Source organism: Sander vitreus, chromosome 17 (assembly GCF_031162955.1).
Source record: "Sander vitreus isolate 19-12246 chromosome 17, sanVit1, whole genome shotgun sequence".
In the NCBI taxonomy this organism is placed as follows: domain Eukaryota; kingdom Metazoa; phylum Chordata; class Actinopteri; order Perciformes; family Percidae; genus Sander; species Sander vitreus.
Genome location: NC_135871.1, coordinates 14,661,812 through 14,682,156, shown reverse-complemented (window position 1 = coordinate 14,682,156; position 20,345 = coordinate 14,661,812). Strand labels below are relative to the sequence as shown.

Here is a 20,345-nt window from a genome sequence, read left to right as displayed (position 1 = left end):
GTTCTTCTGAGCCAAAGACCACTTGGCCTCTGACTGCTCAATTAACTGTTTTGTGTTACTTAATTCTTGCTCACTGGCAGCTTTGTCTTTTAACGCTATTTCTAACTTGGTGCAATACTGATTAACGTCATGCTCCAGCTGTGATTTCTGAAAGCTTAGATCATCAATTGTCTTCTGTTGTGTGGCTACTTCTCCTTCCAACTTTTCCAGCTGTGCTTGTCTTTCAACCAGCAAAGCCTCCTGTTCCTGGACCCGTTGCTTAAGTTGACTAATCTCTATTTCCCCTGCAGCTTTTTGGAGCTCCACACTCTCTGTCCTTTTTGTATTCTCTGCTCTCTCAAAAGCCCTTCTGTTCTATAATGCAAACAAAATAAGTCATCCACTGTTTCATGTTTATTTAGAAATTGTAGAAAAACTCTTCTTACCAGTGCTGCAGCCATATTAAAAACTCTCCAGGAATTTGCAATTTGCATAGTTTTTTTAGTTAGCCATAAATATTGTGGAGGGTTAGAAATCATATTTAACAACAAGATGTTAGATTAATTTAAGATGTTCTAAGCACTTGTCACTGATTTAATCACTGCATCTTTGTCAGTACCAATACTTACAAAACTAATCAACTACGCAACAAAACTACACAAACTCCTGGAGAGGCTTCATTTTCCCACAGAAAGGAGATATGAGAAAAAATGAAAAAGCTCTTTCCTTCCAGCAAGTCACCATCACCAGCAAAAAGGAGTTACTGTACATGCAGACATGCACCACATTTCCTTTGCTTCTTTTGCACAATGAGGCAAATGTCATCGCTAGTGATGAGCTGAATATATATGATAATACAACAACCCTCGGAGGAAGGTGATACAGTTTGCTGCAATATTTTACGGTTCACTACTTCTTAGTGAGGCAGTGAAATATGTTGATGCAAAACAGAAGACCTAGGAATCATGCAATAATAAGAAGGTAAAGCTAAACGGGCATTATAAGTTTAAGCGTCCAAATAGCCCCAAAAAGTCTAAAATGTGATGCATAAGCTACTGCAAATGTAGAAAGCCAGGAAGTATTGAAAATATGGATCTCTCACCTCCTCGTCTTCAGTTCTCTTCAGTGTTTCACTGGCAAACTTCACATACTGTGTCATGAGAGTCACAAGAGCAGTGTAGCGGGTTCGGAGATCCATAAACTGTGCGAAATTAAAAAAAACAAGCATGTCATTGAGATGTACTCTACACACTTCCTGTCCTACCAAAGTTAAATAATAGTTTTACCTCCTGCTGAATGGCATCAGAAGAGCTCTGCATCCTCCGTTTCTTGAGAGGGGATTTGTGTTGGGAGTCAACCATCGCTCTGAAAGTCATCAGCTGAAGTTCATAATCCTAAAAAGAGATTTATGTGTAAGTTTACAACGTTTTATTTCTTAACTACAACAATTTTCAGTTTGGATCATATCTTGGTCGTTGCCCAACAAAGCTGGAATGGGAATGTCACAAACTGCTAATTTCATATATCAGAGAGACAATGAGAAAATGTAAGAACGTAAGATAAATTAGCTGACCTTAATGGCAGATGAGTACTGCTCTGAGTACTTCTGACACTCATCAATTCTGCTCTGTTTTTGTTCAATTTCAGCAACAAGGACCTGAAAGACATTCCATTTAAAATATATACATCCATACTGTCTTTATCTTATTGTGAAGAAGAAGTTAACTCTTGTCCTACCTTGTGTTTGTTCAACAGCTCAGCCAGTGCCTTGCTATCTTCAGGTTTGTTTTCTTGGGCCTTTAGCTGTGCTGCTTCCATTTCTCTAACCCATTCATCCAGACAGCTGTAGGAGTCTCTGTAGTGTTTGAGAGATTTGCTAATACCATCCAGGTCCCGCAGCCTGAAATTGAACAGTTAATGTGAATGAGCAATACTTAAACTTATAATACTTGCACAAAAATGTTGTGAATGACTTCTTATGATGCAATGCAAAAAAGAAAACTATAAGAAATATTAACACTAACCTGCTATCAATCTGGGAGTGAATGTTCTGCCATCTCTCGCTCAGCTGATCAGCTTTCTCCTTGTGCCAGTCCAGATCAAAGTCACGCTCATTGTGTGCCTTAAACATGCGGTCGCTGATGACTCGGGCTTTCTGCAGCTCATCCTCCATGTCATGGAACACCCCCTGCTTCTCGTCAATCTCTGTCCGCCATTGCTATAATCAAAAAGAGGAATAGTTACTCAAAATGAACAAAAACGCAGCCAATGTTGGTGAAATGTTAAATTTCTAAATTGTATTACCTTCAGTGTTGAAATGACTGTCTCAATGGACTTGACGTCAGAGTTCATAGCATCTTCCTCGTAGAGTTTGGATTCGTAGGCCTTAACTAACGCCTCTGCACTCTGGCTGTGCCTCACCACTAAGCTCACTGTTTTCAGTCTGCGATACAAAGAGAGCATGCCTTCCATTAAACTACTTTTAAGGCAAATACCTATCTGGGTAAAATATTGAAACCATGATTACTTCTAGACAATGAAGGGAGTGTCTTACTTGTCCATATAAATGGAAGACATGGAGTACACTTGGCTCATGCTCTGAACAATGACAGTGAGTTCAGAGGAAAGTGTTGGCACAGAAGGAGAACCTGCAGCCTGTCTGAGGAACAGCTCACACTTCTCCTTCATCACGTCAAGGTCCTCCTTCAGTCTATTCAGCTCCGCTGTCTTCTTCTACAAAGTGGCATGTAGAAAATCAGGATTCAAATAACAACACCAGTAAGTTCTTGAATGTGTTGAATAATTATTGGTACCCAGACGTGTACCTCATGATCTGTGATGCGCTGCAGACTCTGCTCCAGGTCGTCTCTCTCCAGCGGTGTGCGGAGTTGCCTGATCAGGTGTTCTTCATGGGCCTCCAGATGCATCCGGAAGTTGCGTATTTCTGAGATGTAATGATTGTACACCGACTCCTCGTGTTCCTCTGTTTACCGGGAAAAATAAATAATCACGTAAGAGCATGAAATATGTTTTGAGTTTCAAACTGTGAGAGGACAGTTTTGATGTATATAAAAAAAAGTAATTTTAAAAGTTCACAATACCACAATAAAACAAAGTAAATATTAAATCTGCATAAGGTCTCGCACACATCAAGTGATAGGACACAAAAGCACCTCCAGGTGGCATCATTATCACAGTGTCAGGTTGAGTAGGCCCTGTTGCAATTCAGCTAAATCAATGACATTTTGTACACTGCTAAGGTGAAGTCATACACAAATTAGGAAAATGGCTTTAATAAGATGAGAACTTATTATTTAAAGGGGAAGGGGAATATATGTAAAATAATTTTGTATACACATATATTTGTCTCCTAAGTAACATCACAACATAACATAGCTATTTTGTATTTTTTTTTCTCCAGAAATTCCACCCTATTTAAAAACCATAACTGCACATTACCAACATACCAGTGTTTGCTTTTCATTAACAGCAAAGCTTACAATCTCTTATTCTTAATTCAGTAAAAAAACAGTCATTAATTTAAGGCTTAAAAGGCTTAAATTTCCCTCGCGCGTTGAGTTCAATGTACACCAGCAACTCCTTGTTGGAAGGGAATCTGGGCCTTGCCTCTTTCTGCAGATCTGAGTAGCTCCTGATAGTACTCCTTGCAGGCCGCAACGTCTCTCTCTAGCTGAGCACAGTCTGCCACTGTGAATACCTCGGACTCCTCGCTGTCTTCCAGGAACTCGTCGAAGTGGGACTGCAGGTTGCTCAAGACCTGCTGGTGCTCACCTTGTAACATGGTCTTTATCTGCAGAGAAATAAAAGTGGGAATGAGACAAACAAACCGTAAAATATTGCATTTTTCCCAGAATGATCATCATTGAAAATTGGGATGTATAAAACATAATAATTCAAACATACTGAGGCAACATTCCAGTTGCGGATGGCTCGTATATCAGCCATTAGATAATGCCAAGACACCACACTCTTCATGTTGATGTGGGAGTGGTGCCACAGTGCCAGGACGTTCTGGTATAACTGCTCAATTCTGCAGAAAAAACAAAAGAGAAATTATTTATCCCACCAAAGTCAGGTCAGCAGCATTTATGCATTCAGAAACTTTATTTTAAAATATAGCATAATGCAGACACAAAACGAAGCCTAGCATCCTAGCATCTCACTTGGTAGCCATATCAACAGCCTCTTTGTTAGGTGGAGGCACAGTGAAACACACAGAGGGCACCATGGCCTCATTTCCTGCTGGGTTGATGACTTTCCACTTGGCCCGGTGAGAGTTACTGGCCAATACGCACTCATCCTCTTTATAAATGGTAATCTGAAATAGTTGTGATAAGGACACAGTATACATATATTTACTATAAAACTTTGTAATAAAGATTAAAAATGGTGTAATATGGTGTAGAGAACCACTGTATACCTCAATCTGACGATAATCACAGATGGCTTTGACAGGGATGGAGGATCTCACGGGGCTTTCAGGGTTCCTGGGCCTGAGCTGCACAATATTCTTGGCCCTGCCCACTAACCCAGCTACAGAGCTGCGGTACTGAAGAAGCTGCTCTTTCTCATCCTATGGACACACCAAAACAAAAAAAAGTTTACATTATTTTTTATTTGCAACTATCTCAACATGCGTACACACTTCACGCATCTTTCATCAGTTTACCATGGACTCCTGAATGAGATCCTCCATTCTGTGTAGGCTGCTTGTTCGATCACAGCTGTATTTTCTTTGAATGGCATCTTGCAGGCTCTTAAGGTAGTCCATGGACTCTTTGGCATCACTGAAAAACTGCAAGAGGGAAAAGAACGAGAAATTAGATGTGACAAAAACATGCACTTTGCTGTACTGACAACAAAAACAGGCAGCATCTCACCTCAAAATAAACAGCATTCTCCTTGAGATGCTGTTCTACACATGAGCAGAGCTGTAAAATCCAGCTCCACTGCGTCTGCATGGCAGCCCTGTACGCCTGGAAGAAAAACAACTCAGAAATAAGACACACAATATCCAGATATAATAATAGGTAGAAAATTACAAGATACAAATACTTTACAGACTTTTAATTACTGTGGGAGCAGTATGCAGGGTGGAGACGCTACTGCCATACTGACCGCAGAGCTGAGTAAGCAGAAAAGAAAAACCACATAGGACTTACTTCAATAGTGAGCCTGGCCGGGTGGTTCTTGAGCATAAGGCGTTCTGCCTTGTCCTGCACAGACTTGATCACTTCCTCCTTTTCATCCAGCTCCCTCATTAGGTCCTGTATGAAGACATTAAGCTGAGTATCTCGGGCATCCAGCCGCGGCAAAGACCCAGTCACTCCATCCTCTTACACAATCCCATATCCTGTCTCAAAGACCATTCAGGCCACAATACACAAATCCCTTCACTGAGATTATTGTTCTATTTAATGAACGCAGCTGTAACATAGACAAACTGTCTGAACAAGCCCATGTTATTCTCTCTGCATATAAGATTTCACAGATTAAATTGCAGTTAATTAAAAAGACTATTTAAACAAAACAAAAAACATACAGCATGGTAGTCTCTTTTCTTGGAGATGTTGTCATTGCGATCACTCCAGTCAAAGGCCACTTCCTCCTCCTCCTTCTCATTCAGCCAGATGAGCTCCTGAGTTGCCTGTGACACAAAGTCATGCAGGCTTTCCAGATGGCTTTGTCTCTCTCTTGAACAGCTCTGAAAGGAACAGGCATCCATTAATACAGACTACAAAAAAAGCACATACACAATTTATAGCAGCACAGATTTTAGATAATGGCTATTGAGCTCAACAGATCACTTACCAATAGTGTTTCATACTGCTTTTCTAGTTTGTTCAGTTTGTCTGAATAAGTTAGTTTCAGGGGGATTGTCATCTGAATCTGACAAAGAAAAACATGTTTTGGTTTCTTTTAGTTTCCTGTGCAGACACTAAGAGTTATGGCAGGCAACAGCAGCTCCATTTATGACTAACACTTGAGTGCTGATGTTCCTATTAAGATTATAAGCAAGACAGAGAGAAACACCAAAACGCTTACCTCACTCAGTTTGGCATCTTTAAGACTCATTTGAAATTCTTCAATGGCTCTGTGTACACTTTTGTGGTTCTCTAAATGCATTTCCACACTTGGCAAATCAGATCCCCACTCCGACCGATCCAGCTGCAACTTTAACAGAGAAAAAAAAAAATCTAATAATCAGTATCTTATTTAACAATTAAAGCTACAGTAAACATAAACAAACTGAAAAAAACCTTGATGTTTTTTTGAACATCAAGGGCAGGGGACTACAGATGAAAAATAGCCTTTTGGCTAATTCTGGCATTTTTTATGTAAAATCATGCGTTATTGATTTGCACTGTTATTGATTTGCACTGTCCCCTTTCATAAATAAACTGAATTGAACATGGTGACTACTCACCTGCATCTCCTCCACCCAGCTCAGGAGGTCCTGAACAAATTTCATGTTGACCTCCTCTTCTGTCATGTTGGGGTCTGCCAGTGAGGATTTCAGTAAAGGTTTGCGGATCTGCATGTGTTTCAAATGCCTGAGGCTGCCTGGGTCCATGCCACCACCACCCATGTAGCTGTGGACTGAAGCAGGCTGCAGTCCGGGGGTCAAGGCAGGGGTTAAGGACGGGGTCAGGCACGGTGTAAGGCTAGAGGTGAATGTGGACCCAGGGGTACCTAACCCCCCTGGAGGGAGTGCAGGAGTAAGGGCTGGTGTCAGGCTTGTGTTGAAGTTCTGAGAGTAGCCAGAGTTCAGGCTTTGCGTGATGCCTGAGATCATCATTTTGGTTTGTTCTGTCGTCAGGGTGCGACCTTTGCTGTACACAGAAGAACATTCTGCTCTCAGGGCTAGAAGGTCATCCCGGAGTTTTGACACCCTGTATTTAAAAAGGAACAACAATATGAGATGTATTCATGTATAAGAATATTCAGTGTGTTATTTTTGCAGGAGGATATACATTGTACCTTTGGACAAGTTGATCTGCAAAGGGGAATTTCCCATCCAGAAGAATTTGGATGTCCACCACTTGTTGTCTGAGGATATTCTCACACTCCAAAAGGTAGCCAGCGATCTCAGCTTCATGTAGGAACTGAATACCAGACTCAAGGCGTTTTGCATCCTGAGCAGAGGAAAAAAAGAGACTCAAAACTCAAGACTGTACACACAGTGCTATTTTATCACAACTTACAAACAGATTCAACCAGAGATTGCACATAACTTACAGACTGCAGGGCAATTCTTGCCAACGCCAGCTTGTCCTCTCCATTAACACAGTCCCGCTGGACCCTGTTGGCAATCTGCTGCAACATCTCAAGCCTACAAAAACAAAAAGATCAACAGTTATTATCACTTTAATACAAACAAAACAAAATATTCACAGTGCACACTGTAATCTCACCTGGATCCATAGACAATGTTTTTATTGAGAAAGACAGAGCTGTTAATTTGTAGTGGTTCAGTAAGAGCGGTGTCATCAGAGCCGAAACTGGTGAAGCTACTGTTGCTAACAGATGACAGCCCACTTAAATAGGCCATCTCACTTTACATGGTAAACCACTGCAGCGCATCAAACAATTACCGTAACATTTCTCATCCTAATCATCCCTCTGAAAGGAACCCAGCCTCGACCTAGCCATGACATACCCAACTGACGGAGCGGCTTTCAACTTGCTCATATTTATAGTCCCACAGACAGGCGCTGAGCGTGTAAAGGGACTCCCACGCTGAAATACTGTGCAGCCCTCTGGGGATAAATATTAAAGAGCAAGTTGAGGCAGTACGCCTTTATTCGAACTGCGACTGTAAAGTCCTGCCAAACTGCTATGATTGCTGTTTCTGCTAGTTTTCACCACACCCAAAATGAATGCTGTAAATACAATATGTCGTGTTTACAGACAACGAAGGCAGGGATGGAGATGTAAACTTGTTTAAACTATTGCCAATGGAGAACTTGCAAGTCTTTGGACTTGGCATTACGTTTCCATAGAAATAAGATCTACTCTGGAAACAAACATGGATGGAAACAGAGCACCAGATAGAGCTCAGAAACCTGACTGAGCATGCCATAAGGAAGAAGTAACTCTTTGTGTTCTTAGAATTTGCAAGTTTCTGCGTTTTTTAATGTAACTACATACTAGATCAGTCATGATTTTGTTCCTGGACTCACATTTTTTTACCACTATTCTATTACACAAGATTATTGTTTGGTACTTATTTTGCAAATCACTCGATCATCTGTTAAAGCAGCACAAACCTCAACCTTATCATATGCAAACTTTATTACTTTGGCTGCAGTAAATCTGATCAGGATATATTGTATATAACAGCTCATGAATATGTTGATAGAAATCATATTTTAGGCTTGTAATATAATGCTATAGCACCAAATACACCAAACTCAGAAAATGTTATGCTGACTCATTTAGCGTATTTGCTCTTTCATCTATACAGTGTATGAAAAGCTTTTCATTTAGAAACACATCCATCTATCCATCTATCTATCTATCTATTTATCTATCTATCTCTTGCTTGCTTGCTTGTAGCACCTGTATTTTCCCTAAAACAGTTACACATTTTGTGTGTGTTAGTTAAATGGTGACTTTTGGCTGACAAGTAACCCATAATATTAGGTTATTAAGACTATAAAGATGAGACCTTTAAATCACATTATGTTGAGCCAGGAGACATTAAGTACTAATACGCTCAGTGCCTGCACATACCTTTCCACCTCAGGCCTCAGGCTCTTCTCCCTTTCTAGCATGGCAACAATTAATTTACCCCATTCCTTCTCCACATCGTTTGGGTGATGTCCCTGGGGTAACTGAATACGTCCAAACTCGATCCACATCTGTCAGGTACAGACACAGATTTGGTATCACTACAGTGCGTTTCACTACAAACACTGCAATGTGTGATCAAAGCAACATGTTCCTCTATTTTGGATTTGTAGCCTATACCTCAAGCATTTTATAGAGATTCTTGATTTTTGTCTTCTCGTTCTCTTTCAGCGGGATTTCGTGTTCTTTAAACTGCAAATACTGTGTATAAAGTGCCTGTAAAAGAAAGCAAAGATTGCATTAAAAATGTTTATACATTTGTACCACAAATCATCAGAAGAGATATTAACCAGGAGACAGATCTCAAGCAGTTGTCCATACTCTCCCCTTGTCTTTAAAACAACTGCATAAAAGTGCCTTTACTGTTAAAAGGGATCGACTTCTTGCGGCAAATGGATGCTGCTGCTCTCTCATATCCATCAATATCACTTTAAGTCTCAGTTACAGCAGTCAGACGTTGCATGTGGGCTATTTGAAGAAGACAATTATCCTTCACCTACTGCACATGCAGGATCTAAGCACACTGTAAAATGAGACAGCTAAAGCTCAACATGTGCAAATAAAGCTAATAAAGATTCAAAATATTGAATACCTTGATTTCCACAGGGTTGTTGGGGAATGATCTATCTGACATTATGGCCACATTGTGTTTGATCCACTGGCTGAGGTATTTGATCATGTTCTTGTACTCCACCCATTTGATATCAACATCCTGTTCAAAGAAAACGGATCATCAGAAATAAAGCACTTTTTATCACTTTCACTTGGATTTGAGTGGAGTTACTTGTGGACTGATGCCATCAACTTACATTAGGACTGATTCCATCAACACCATCGGGTACTTTCGGGAAAGCATCATACAGTGTTGAGACGTATGTGATGACAGATTTTTCATCGGGTGACTGAACGTCTACGTCTGATGAGGGAAGTCAAAACCAAAAGGTCACAAATGCAACACATGTCAATGAGCTTTGCTCACAGGACTTATTCCCCAAGCCAAAATCTCCAAGCTTCACTTCACAAGATGTATAGCACAAAAGGTGTTAAAATGTTTTAGAGTGTTTCCTAAATCAAAACAAACATGACAGTGGGTATGGTTCTCACCCTCGGGGTCCAGCAGTCTGGCCACCCCCAGCTGTTCAGCTACACAAAATGCATGCTCTAAATTTGATCGGTTGGCCTGTGTCGACACACGGCTCATGTCAACCAGGTCTGGCCTGCAACAGGGAGAAGGATAGACCAGTAAGGCGAGAAAAAAACAAGGCATACCAAGTAAAAGAAAGAGGACGTGGACACAAGACCACTAAACCCACAAAATGCATTATATAACCTGCAGTTTCTTCAGTGTTACTGTACCTGTATTTATGAATGATGGCATTAAATAGTCTCCCATCCCTCCAGGAGGTTGTGAAGTTGTCACATCGTACACCTACGTAGCCATCTGTTATCTGCCTGGACCAGAACAGTAGCCTCTCCTTGGCTGTCATGTCCTCGGACTCTCCTGTCACATGGATCTCCGATATCTGTCAAGATGCCATGACGTTAAATGTGCAGAAACACACGCATGCACGTGCACGCGCACACGCGCACACACACACACACACACACACACACACACACACACACACACACACACACACACACACACAGAAAATCTAATCCACAAACCTGTGAATAATAAAACTGTGAGATTAGTTCACCATTACTGAGTGGCAACAATCAGAGCAGCACCTTGAAATATGATGTAATAAAATGTGATAACACAAGCGACAGCCTTAAAAATACCACTGAAAAAAATTACCGTCACAAAGATAGTACTTAAAGGGCCCATATTATGAAAAAAACACTTTTTCTGGGATTTGGGGTGTTCTTTTGTGTCTCTGGTGCTTCCACACACATACAAACTTTGAAAAAAATCCATCCATGCTGTTCTGAGTGAGATACGGTTTCTGAATGTGTCCTGCCTTCAGTCTCTGGGTGAGCTGTTCGACACGGCTTGTGACATCACAAGCCGAAACGAGCTGGCTAACAGCAACCGTTAGCTCGTAGCATTAGTGTTAGCATGCTAACGCTAATGCTAACGCTAGCATGCTACCTCGTTCTCAATAGCAAAGCACTGCTACAACACACACAAGTTCACCATAATCTACAAAAGAACTACTTCCATGTGCGCCCTCATTTAGCAGTCTCCCAGCTAATCCTGCCTTGTAACTGACCGAAGTTGGAGAAACAGCCTTTCTTTTACTGTCTATGGAGCTAGCTAGCTGACATGATCTACAGCTGAGCTACTGCACATGTGCCAGTGCAATCAAAGATAGTACAGAAGAAGAAGAAGAAAAGAGGTCTCACTCTGTAGCTAAAACAGAGACCAGGTGAAAAGAGGATCTGCAGCAGTGAGAGAGAGCTGTGCAGTACAACATAAATATGGTGCTTTTTGAAAATTAAACCATGTAAACCTATTCTGGTACAACCTTAAAATACAATTATGAGTATGAGTAATGAGCATAATATGGGCGCTTTAACATAAAGTGTGAATTACGTGTAAATGAGATAATAGTTTCTGTTCGCACTTGAAACATGGAAAATGTCAGCAGGTCAGTGTGAAATGGAGTTAAAAATATGAATAAATTACCCAATAGTTTTACAAGGTGTTGTACTGAAGATTAAGATGACCTCAAACAAACAGTGCCACAGGTCGAGTTCCACAGTGTTGTTGGCACTGGGTTTAAAGCACATTTATGAAGTGATGAAGTTTCTATCTACAGTGACACCATCTGTCAGCAATACTGTAATTCCGTTTGCTATGAAAGCCACATGGGATACATATCGAAAAGTTTGTTTCTATTTTCTAGACAATGTTACGTCACAACACATGGTTTAAACAAAAAACAAGCAGAGAAACACAACGTAGATTCAATCAGTCAATCAATTCAATCAATCAATCATCATCAATCATCAATTGTCCCACAAGGGGGGAATTTGCAGCCAGGTGACATCAGTCATAGATACAACAGCGAAAAACAGAAACAGTAGCGACACACTACAGCTGAAACAAGATTAGCACAGACACAAATAGCACCATCCTGAAGAAAAAAAGACATGGAAGAATCCCCACAGACAAGACTATCCAGATGCTATAACTTCCAAAGCCTGAAACGTGTGTACAGTCTACTTAAGAAAGCGTATGACATGAGTTTAACAGGCCTACAGCCACCAAAACAAAGGTTAATCTAGTCTTTTTAGTCTGTAGTCAAACTTCCTGAACAAAGTATGATATGTACAAGCCAGGATAGCATCAATCTTCCTAAGAATGTGTTAAGTATAAATATCAAAGAGCTGAATTTTACTGACTGTTGAGTCTCTTTCTACTGGACATGCTGTAGTTTCCATAGCACACCATGATGCAAAAGGATAAAACAGATTCAATAAGACTGCAAGAGTCATCAAGGATACACAAGCATCAAAATAATTAATTTTTCCAAGAAAATAAAGACACTGCTGTGCTTTCTCTCTTACAAACAAAATTAACATTAGAGCCAGAACAGATTTTACTGTCAATAACTGTCCCAGGACATTTGTAATTATCTACCAGGGTGATTTCTGTGAGTGCTGTATAACAGTTGATGTCGAACGAGGGAGAGAGATTGCCTAAAATCAACAATAATGTCCTTTGTTTTTGTTAACATACATATGAAGTAACGACACCATGATACAAACTAATAAACTATAGCACCATGACCCTGGTCCTTGTCCTGCAGAAGACTGACAATCACTAATACTGCATCATCATCAGATTGTATAATGTGCCAATTTTCATACAAACTCTGGCAGCCATTATTGTACAAAATATAAAGAAGAAGGGACAAATAGCAGGGTTGCCGCACTTCAGCCTCCTTATTAACCCACAGTAATCACTTTAATATACAAAACTAACTGTTCTAGTGAGAGCACTAATTAAGATAACGAATACAATAAGACATCATCTTTTGTTCTGAATGTACTCAACAAAATCAAAGCCCCACCAATAAAACTGAAAAACACAGCCTGCTATCACTCCAAAGGTGATTGACGGATCTTACAATGAGGTCTAAAATCTAAGTTACTGTTTTTTCCTGATGCTGTATAACACCGGTCAACTACTGGTTGGGCTTTAACAAAAAAAAAATCTATGTCAACATACTCTTCCTGTCTCTACATATAGATGCGCAGCATAAATATTTGAACACAGATTTCAGGTAAATTATGCAAAATTATGCAGCCAAAGTGCATAATCTTCTGCACAGGTGGTGCCTGTGGTGTAAATACATTCTATAATGTATGATTCATGAGAATGACTGGGAACACAGACAGAAAAGACACGACAATGATGACATAATGCTCTACCTGCACAATGGACCATGCTGATGGCTTATAAAGTGATGTAATGATGAGAAAATTAGTGTAACAGTGAACTGGCGATACTCTAAAGTGTAAAGTGTTTTATTAAGCATACATTTTCACCACAGTGCTTAACTCCCATGATGTCAACACCAGCCTTGCAATTTTCACATTACATTATACCCCAATCAAACCCCTTATTAATCTATTATGAATCACACCAATAATGGCTTTAAATAACACGCTCTAAGTTTACCTCGTGTTGGGTGGAAATACATTTGGCAGGAGCTGGAAGATGTTCTACGTAACCAGAGCAGGTGTAGGCCCTCCGTCTGCTCCTCCTGTGTGCTTGAGAGCCCCATATAATCTTGGCAAATGTTTCCTCACTCCCAGGTCTGTCATTACCCCTCAGAGTCTGTAGCATGTGCTCCACTGCTCCAAAGCTAACAGCCCTCCTTAACTGGCGCTGCAGCAGCTTCTTCACTAGCAGACCATCCTTAGCTGAGAAGCCTCTGGATGTTGTGTTAATACAGCGAAGCTTTCCTTTTACAATGGACCCGTTTCTGTCATCGTCTGTCTGCTCTGTGCAAAACCTTCCCGACCTGTAAACTAACCTCTTAGTTGATTGATTACAGGGATCTCTAAGGATGAAAACTGGTACCTCTCCAACATAGATGCCTGTACTGATGCTGTCCTGCCTGGATAGATGTGTCTCCACCTCTGATGGTTTATCCAGCTCTGCTTGGGACTCCTCTGCATTCCCATCTGGGCCATCTTGAGCCTCTGCACTACTGCAGATGGCCTCGGTTGCCTCACTTCCAGGACTCCTGAGAGATCCAGCAGGCTGAAAGTCTTCCGATTTCCTCTTCTTCCTCTGAAAATAGCGGCGCCCTTTGCGTTCTTTAGATTCTAAGCTCAGTGGAGCTTTCTTGGGATCAACATAGCATTCCTCTTTAGGGCCTCGAACACAGCCACAGATGTTTCCCATGGCTGAAAGTCATACAGTCTCTTACCCATTGACAGTTAGCTGTTTTCAGGCAAAGTATCCGGTGAGCTCCGCTTGATCTGAAGAGCCACTATCCCACTGACAGAAAGCCATGTTCACACTGTGCAACTAGCACACAATAAACAGTGACAAACAAGCCGGCAGCCAGACACAAAGTTCCCTTCACTCAAAGCAGAGTTGACTTTTTCCTTTCGTTGACTCACAGCTGAGAACTGGTCAGCCTCTCTCTCTCTCTCTCTCTCTCTCTCTCTCCCTCCCTCCCTCCCTCCCCATTTCTAGCTTGCCTGCATGCTCACTCTTGAGTCTCTCCTCTGACACTGGAATCCTTTCTGACCTTTGAAACATTTATCTGGCTTTACTAATCCAGCACAAACACCATAAATGCATACGCAGACATGGCTCATGTGCTTATAGTTCTCAGCTGAGCAAGGACGGAAGACTTGTGGATAGACCTGTTTTGTGCCGACTAGTCTGCTTTGTCTACACAGTAAACGTGCACGTCACAGCCGCCTCTTAGGCTTCCTAATATTTGTGTCTGTAATAATGGATGGAGGGGACAAGGTTTAAACTGCAAATGGATGCCAGCTTATGGCCACCTATTATGCTGTGAGAAATTTTGGCTCAGCAAATTTGGCTGCGTGAACCAGACAGAGTCCCAGCCAGTCAGAAAGGCTTTAAAAAACAGAACAGCATAGAGAGCAGCAGAAGCAGAGTCAAATCCGAGCTGGACAACAAAGTGCTTTCACTTTGTCTATTAATCAAGCTACGTACAATAGCGGAGCCAGAGGTGGGGCTTAAATCCAATGGTTTAAACAAACACTATTATCTGAACAGATCACCACCATCGCAGTTCACAGGGGGGCAAATGCTCTGACCAGGAAGTGATTCAATACATAAAAACCATTGCAGCAATTATAAGATAACATTGCCTGACAGCATGGGGGAAAGGTTCACTGTAGGGGAATCAATCAATACTTTTATTACATGGCAAAAAGAGAAATAAGTAGTGTGTGAAAGGGTAAATAAATATAATGCCACCACACAGCTCAACTAAAAATAACACGGTGCTACTGTCAGCTTACAATATTTGGACCCTGAAGGTCAAAGTCACCTGACAGCAAACACAGTTCAAACTACAGTGTACTGATTACTCACACTGCTACTTATGGGCAGCTTATGGCAAAACCATCAAATACTAGTATTACTGCAGCATTAGATTATGTTTGTAAATGTTATATTTCAGTAAAATTATGGTTTATGGCATTTAATATTATTTATATACTTGCTTGGTACAGGGTTCTTCCCCCCCCCCCCATCAGTGAATGAATGAAATGAAAATGAATCATGACTCTCTGTTTGCGTACAGAGCAGTAGACATCACAGAGACGGTGACAAACAAAGGAGATAAACAAGCATAGAAATACCTGACTACAGTGCAATGTCACCAGCTATACTAAAATAAACATTTCACTCTACACCATGTCCCAGGTCAAAATACAGCGTGGTCACCACTGTGAAGAATAGCGGCAGCGTTGTGTGATGAAATCAACTTATCTGTACAGACATGATCAAACAATAGAGTCTGAAACACCCTAACAGAACTTCAGCAGTGAAACAGTGAACCAGCTATGAGGTAGAGGATTGAGGTCAAACATTACATGGCACACACCCTGTCAGTACTCTTAGTTTATATAAGTTAGTACAAAAAAAATAGCCTGCAGCACTAAGAAAAGCTCATAAAATATGTCCCAAAAACAAACCCTGTACTTCATATAAAAGCATGTAATATAGAAACAGTTCATACATGCCAATCTGCTGTCAGCTGTGATTATATAATAAAGCCAAAGGTGTATACTGTGACTGAAGTTCAACATTTTCTCTACCCTGCTAAATCAAGAAGAAACAGGCCCATTGCTGCTCAAGGGCTTGCGTGAGACTGACAGCAGCAGGTGTTGGCATCATCCCTGACAAAAACCTGTCAGCAAGTCCAGGCAAAATTATATTACCTACTTTATCCCCCATTATTTCATCGAGGGCGTTGGTCAGACAGATGCATTCTTGTTCTAATATAATATACTAACTCAGCGCCATCTCAATCACAGCTGCAAGTGTGAAAGACTAGTACAATATTCCTGTCCTTAACCAACCACTGAGTCAATGTGCCATGTGCCAAAGATATTAGTAATATAATGCAAGACAGTCAGAGAGAGGGAGAGAAGGGAAGCGAGAGTGTGAGTGAGGAGTAGTTAAAGTATGGAGTTTCTGCATGCTATTGGAGTTTGGATAGACACTTCGGTGGACACCTGGATTCTCTTGGCATTCAACATTTTTCAGAACATTGAGGGAGAAATATAAACTCAGCCTAGAGCACAATCTTGAAAACCATCGCAACTCTCCAAACTGCAAAGCTTGGTTGTACTGATTTGTGTACAGATGTTCACAGAGTAAAACAGTAAACCAAGTGGATTCTGGGAAATAACGGAGTATAATACTTCTCTATTGTTTTAAATTTCCAAGCCATTTTCCGCTGCATTCAAACATAGACGTGTTACAACTCAAGCTGAATCAAATATGAATTAAAGTAAGCCAGGTAAACACTAGCATCATATATTACACTGTAATCCTCAGTGAGTAACACAGCAATAATATCATTCAGCATAATCTATGCTGCACAGCTTTGACACCTTGTGGTCAAAAGTAGAATCATTTGAAATGCATTAATCTGGAGGGCATTTAATATTATGCAACTCAATCCCAAAGGATGCCAGCATTCATGTTGCACTGAAATATCTGTAAAACTCTAAGACAAAAGGTATCTCAGATAGGCTTTTTCGTAAAAAAAATAGCCCTACTGTAAAACCAAAAGTATCTGCATGGTAGTTTCTGTCAAATCAGATGTTTGAGAGAAAGAAATATTGCTAATTTGAAGTTCATGTGCATAAAGATACTTCCAACGTATCAACATGGAGTAGGATGTAAAGATACACACAAGTTTAAGATTAACACCTTGTTAGTAGTATGAACTCATCACTTACTAACATATAATACAAGGAAATGAAAGTAAGTAATTATCCAGTATCTGAGTAATAAATAATCTTACGTTCTTGGTTATTAAAATCATAATTACCAAACCATGAGATGACAATGCTGACCTGAAAGTGCAGAATAATGGTCCAGATCAATCCCAGGGTCAGTTTTGGGTTGCCGTCTGTGATGTCGTCATTCCTGATGTTTACAAGTTTGACCTGATGACAGGAAACGCATCATCATTCACATATTGCATATTTACAAAATCTCTAAGTGTGCAAACCCTGCTCTTGAGTTTTTACAATATGGCAATTCTTTACATTTATTTGTGTATTATTACAAAATATGAGTGTAACTGTGTTTTGTCTATTTTGACTCATATGCCTGTCTTTTATCAAGCACCACAAGGTGGCACAACAGTCATTATATTATGTCAGGGAACACTGTGGGTCTGAGATGACGGAGAATGAATGCTTGCTACAAATGAAATGCTATAAACCTGCTAGGACTTTTTTATCATGTCGGAGTGAAAAAATATGTGCATTTAATGAATTCGCAAAAAAACTTAATGGAGAAAATCAGAGTCTAAACACATTCTTGTTTTAATGGAGCAGTTCATTTATCTCTCCAGTGCCAGCCTGATCATCTGTAATAATTGCAATCAATGAACTGCAGGAGGAGATTTAAGGAAGTTTAAACAGTTAGATTGTTACACATTTACTGATTACAGAAAGTGCATGAATGTGTCTGATATGTACTGCAGCTAAGACAATAGAACAACTCATTTGTGACCATCTATGATTCCTTTGTCTCAAGTCTTACGTCACATCTGGCTAAGGCTCAGCCAGGCTGTGTTCTTCATCACATCCTGAGTGGTGGGGGAGGGGAGGGCAATCAAAGCTCTCTGAAACCCCACTGATGGGATTTGTAGTCGGTGCTCCTTAAATGCTGCCATTACTATTTTCATCAAAGAACATGGAAAATGCCACGAGTCCAACAGTGTTGGAGAATAGGCAGTGTCTAGGTAATCACCACTGAATGGGGCTCTCCCACACAATGTGGCACTGTGTGTCTGAGCACAGATATTCAGACACAGTGTGCCACTTGCATTCCCAGTTCAATTACGTGTACCTTTGCTTGCATTTGCCTGCCTTGGTGGTTAACGTGCAAACAAATCTCTCATAATATGATGCAACTCCTAAGATACACTATGAACTAATACATGTACTTTTATTCTATTGTAGTGTGCTATTCAGTTGTAACCTTTTGTATAATTATGTGGACTTTTAGTTGAATACTGCTATGAATTGTTGAGAGGACAGGAAAGGCAGAAACATTTATTTGACCTGCAGTCTAAACTTTTAAATGTTTATGAAAATGTTGGCTCAAATTTATTCCAATCAAAAGTGTGACAGAACAAGAGTTTCAGAGTGTGCTTGGATGATCCTTACCTGCCGCCTCTTCAAATAATCCAGTGCTATTTGTACATTCTGGAGTCTGTGGAAGCGCATCCTCCCTCTCTCCCGAGGCTGTGGACATAAAGAGGGACGAGGGGCCATGCATGGTAATCAGCTTCTTCTCAATATCAGAGGACACATTTAAACAATGATTAGTAACATGGTGGACACAGGACATGCTTCCAGGTTCTTACCCGCTGATCTGGTGAGGTAAAGACTTCAAAGAACACACAATAAGCTCTACCCAAAAAAAGAGTAGACATTTCTGCAGTCCCACTCAAAATCTGTGCATGTACAGAACATTTTCCACCATTTGCATCTCTAGAAATTTTGCTCTTAACGTGTAATAACAAACCAAGTAAACCTGCTAGTTAACACACTCACAGCTAAAGTGTACAAAAAACACAGTAATACATTTGGTTCGCTGTGCTGTAGACACTAAATCTTAAAAATGATAGAATGCTGCATTGTTCGAACAAGTATCCAATCTCTTGTGACAAATACACGCTGACAGTAAAGGGCCACAGCATGAGGTAATGAAATGGAAAATGCGTTGAAGCCAGGATGCAGCAGCAACAGCAGCAGCAAAAGACTAGTGCTGCATTCAGCCATATTTACTAAGTTAATGATAGCTGAGAGAGGAATCCCGCTCATCTCAATAGCAAAGCAACAATATTTAATAAACCCATCTCCCATAGCTTTCATTCTGTGAATCTCATACACTTATGAAGAGCTCTTGAGGCTTTAAGATTCCCAAAAGCATGCAGATGAAAAATGTCCTGATGCTCACGAAGGTTTGGAGCATTTTGATTGTATGGCTCAATGATGGGCAAAGCTAGTGAGATGGATATAAAGACCCAAGCATTATGGGCAATTTCCTTAATAATTTATTGCATCTCTTCAATGGCTTTGCAAGGTCAGTGTGCCAAATGTATTGTTGATGCATGCTCAAAAAGAAAATTTGAGCATGAAGATGCCTGGGTCTTTAGATCATGTGCACATTTATCTGCATCATCAGTATCATCTGGTCATGTATACAAGGATTCGGACATTATTTCCTGATCAGAAGAAATGGCATTAGGAAACATAGAAATCACAAATTTAGCTAAATTGGGGAAAAGGAAACAATGCTCTGAAAGCATATAGAAGAACTACAATATCTCCTAGCGCAATTATGCAAAACTACAAAAAGACAAATCATACAGTGGGATTGTTTCTACACTCCTGTTAACTGGCCACAACACAACTCTAAATTAGTTTGTTAAAAGGGGGTGGAGGGGCAAGCCACACGTACCCCCTTATCATCATCATCATCCACCGTGTCTCCATGCTGCTCAACTGCACATGCTTCTGTCCCACTCACCAACCGCAATGTCTTCAGAAAATCACGCTCCCTTGGCTTATCACCGAAAAGGCAACACATGGGAAAGAAAGGAAGACATGGACACACACGGCGGCCAAATCAAAAGGAAGTTAGACAATGGACAGAAACCAATCATAGAGTGGAGAACAGAAGAGGGGGAAAGTAGAAGGGAAACAGGATGTAAACAGAAAATAGATAGCTTATAGAGGATGAAAGTTAGTCACACTGAAGCAGGGAGTAACTGCTGGGGCTCCTTGCATAG

At 40.5% G+C, this 20,345-nt stretch overlaps 1 protein-coding gene across 7 annotated transcripts in view; it reads right to left on the bottom strand.

The window, feature by feature from the left end:
* The window catches only part of dst (dystonin), a 100,511-nt gene that overhangs the window by 58,567 nt on the left and 21,599 nt on the right, over window positions 1-20,345 (bottom strand). For 4 of the 7 annotated variants that reach the window (XM_078272784.1, XM_078272789.1, XM_078272785.1 and 1 more), the window contains exons 4-32: window positions 18,715-18,792; window positions 17,389-17,481; window positions 10,210-10,376; window positions 9,958-10,070; window positions 9,663-9,769; window positions 9,446-9,565; window positions 8,974-9,069; window positions 8,737-8,864; window positions 7,240-7,333; window positions 6,982-7,136; window positions 6,428-6,893; window positions 6,046-6,174; window positions 5,812-5,889; window positions 5,543-5,704; window positions 5,163-5,267; window positions 4,881-4,976; window positions 4,670-4,795; window positions 4,421-4,573; window positions 4,164-4,318; window positions 3,904-4,030; window positions 3,607-3,790; window positions 2,805-2,962; window positions 2,534-2,712; window positions 2,284-2,422; window positions 2,004-2,197; window positions 1,717-1,879; window positions 1,553-1,636; window positions 1,266-1,373; window positions 1,082-1,180 (exon numbers count right to left, since the gene is read on the bottom strand). In XM_078272784.1, the coding sequence (XP_078128910.1) occupies window positions 1,082-1,180; window positions 1,266-1,373; window positions 1,553-1,636; window positions 1,717-1,879; window positions 2,004-2,197; window positions 2,284-2,422; window positions 2,534-2,712; window positions 2,805-2,962; window positions 3,607-3,790; window positions 3,904-4,030; window positions 4,164-4,318; window positions 4,421-4,573; window positions 4,670-4,795; window positions 4,881-4,976; window positions 5,163-5,267; window positions 5,543-5,704; window positions 5,812-5,889; window positions 6,046-6,174; window positions 6,428-6,893; window positions 6,982-7,136; window positions 7,240-7,333; window positions 8,737-8,864; window positions 8,974-9,069; window positions 9,446-9,565; window positions 9,663-9,769; window positions 9,958-10,070; window positions 10,210-10,376; window positions 17,389-17,481; window positions 18,715-18,792 (4,056 nt within the window). The other 3 variants (XM_078272786.1, XM_078272787.1, XM_078272788.1) reach the window with 3 other exon arrangements.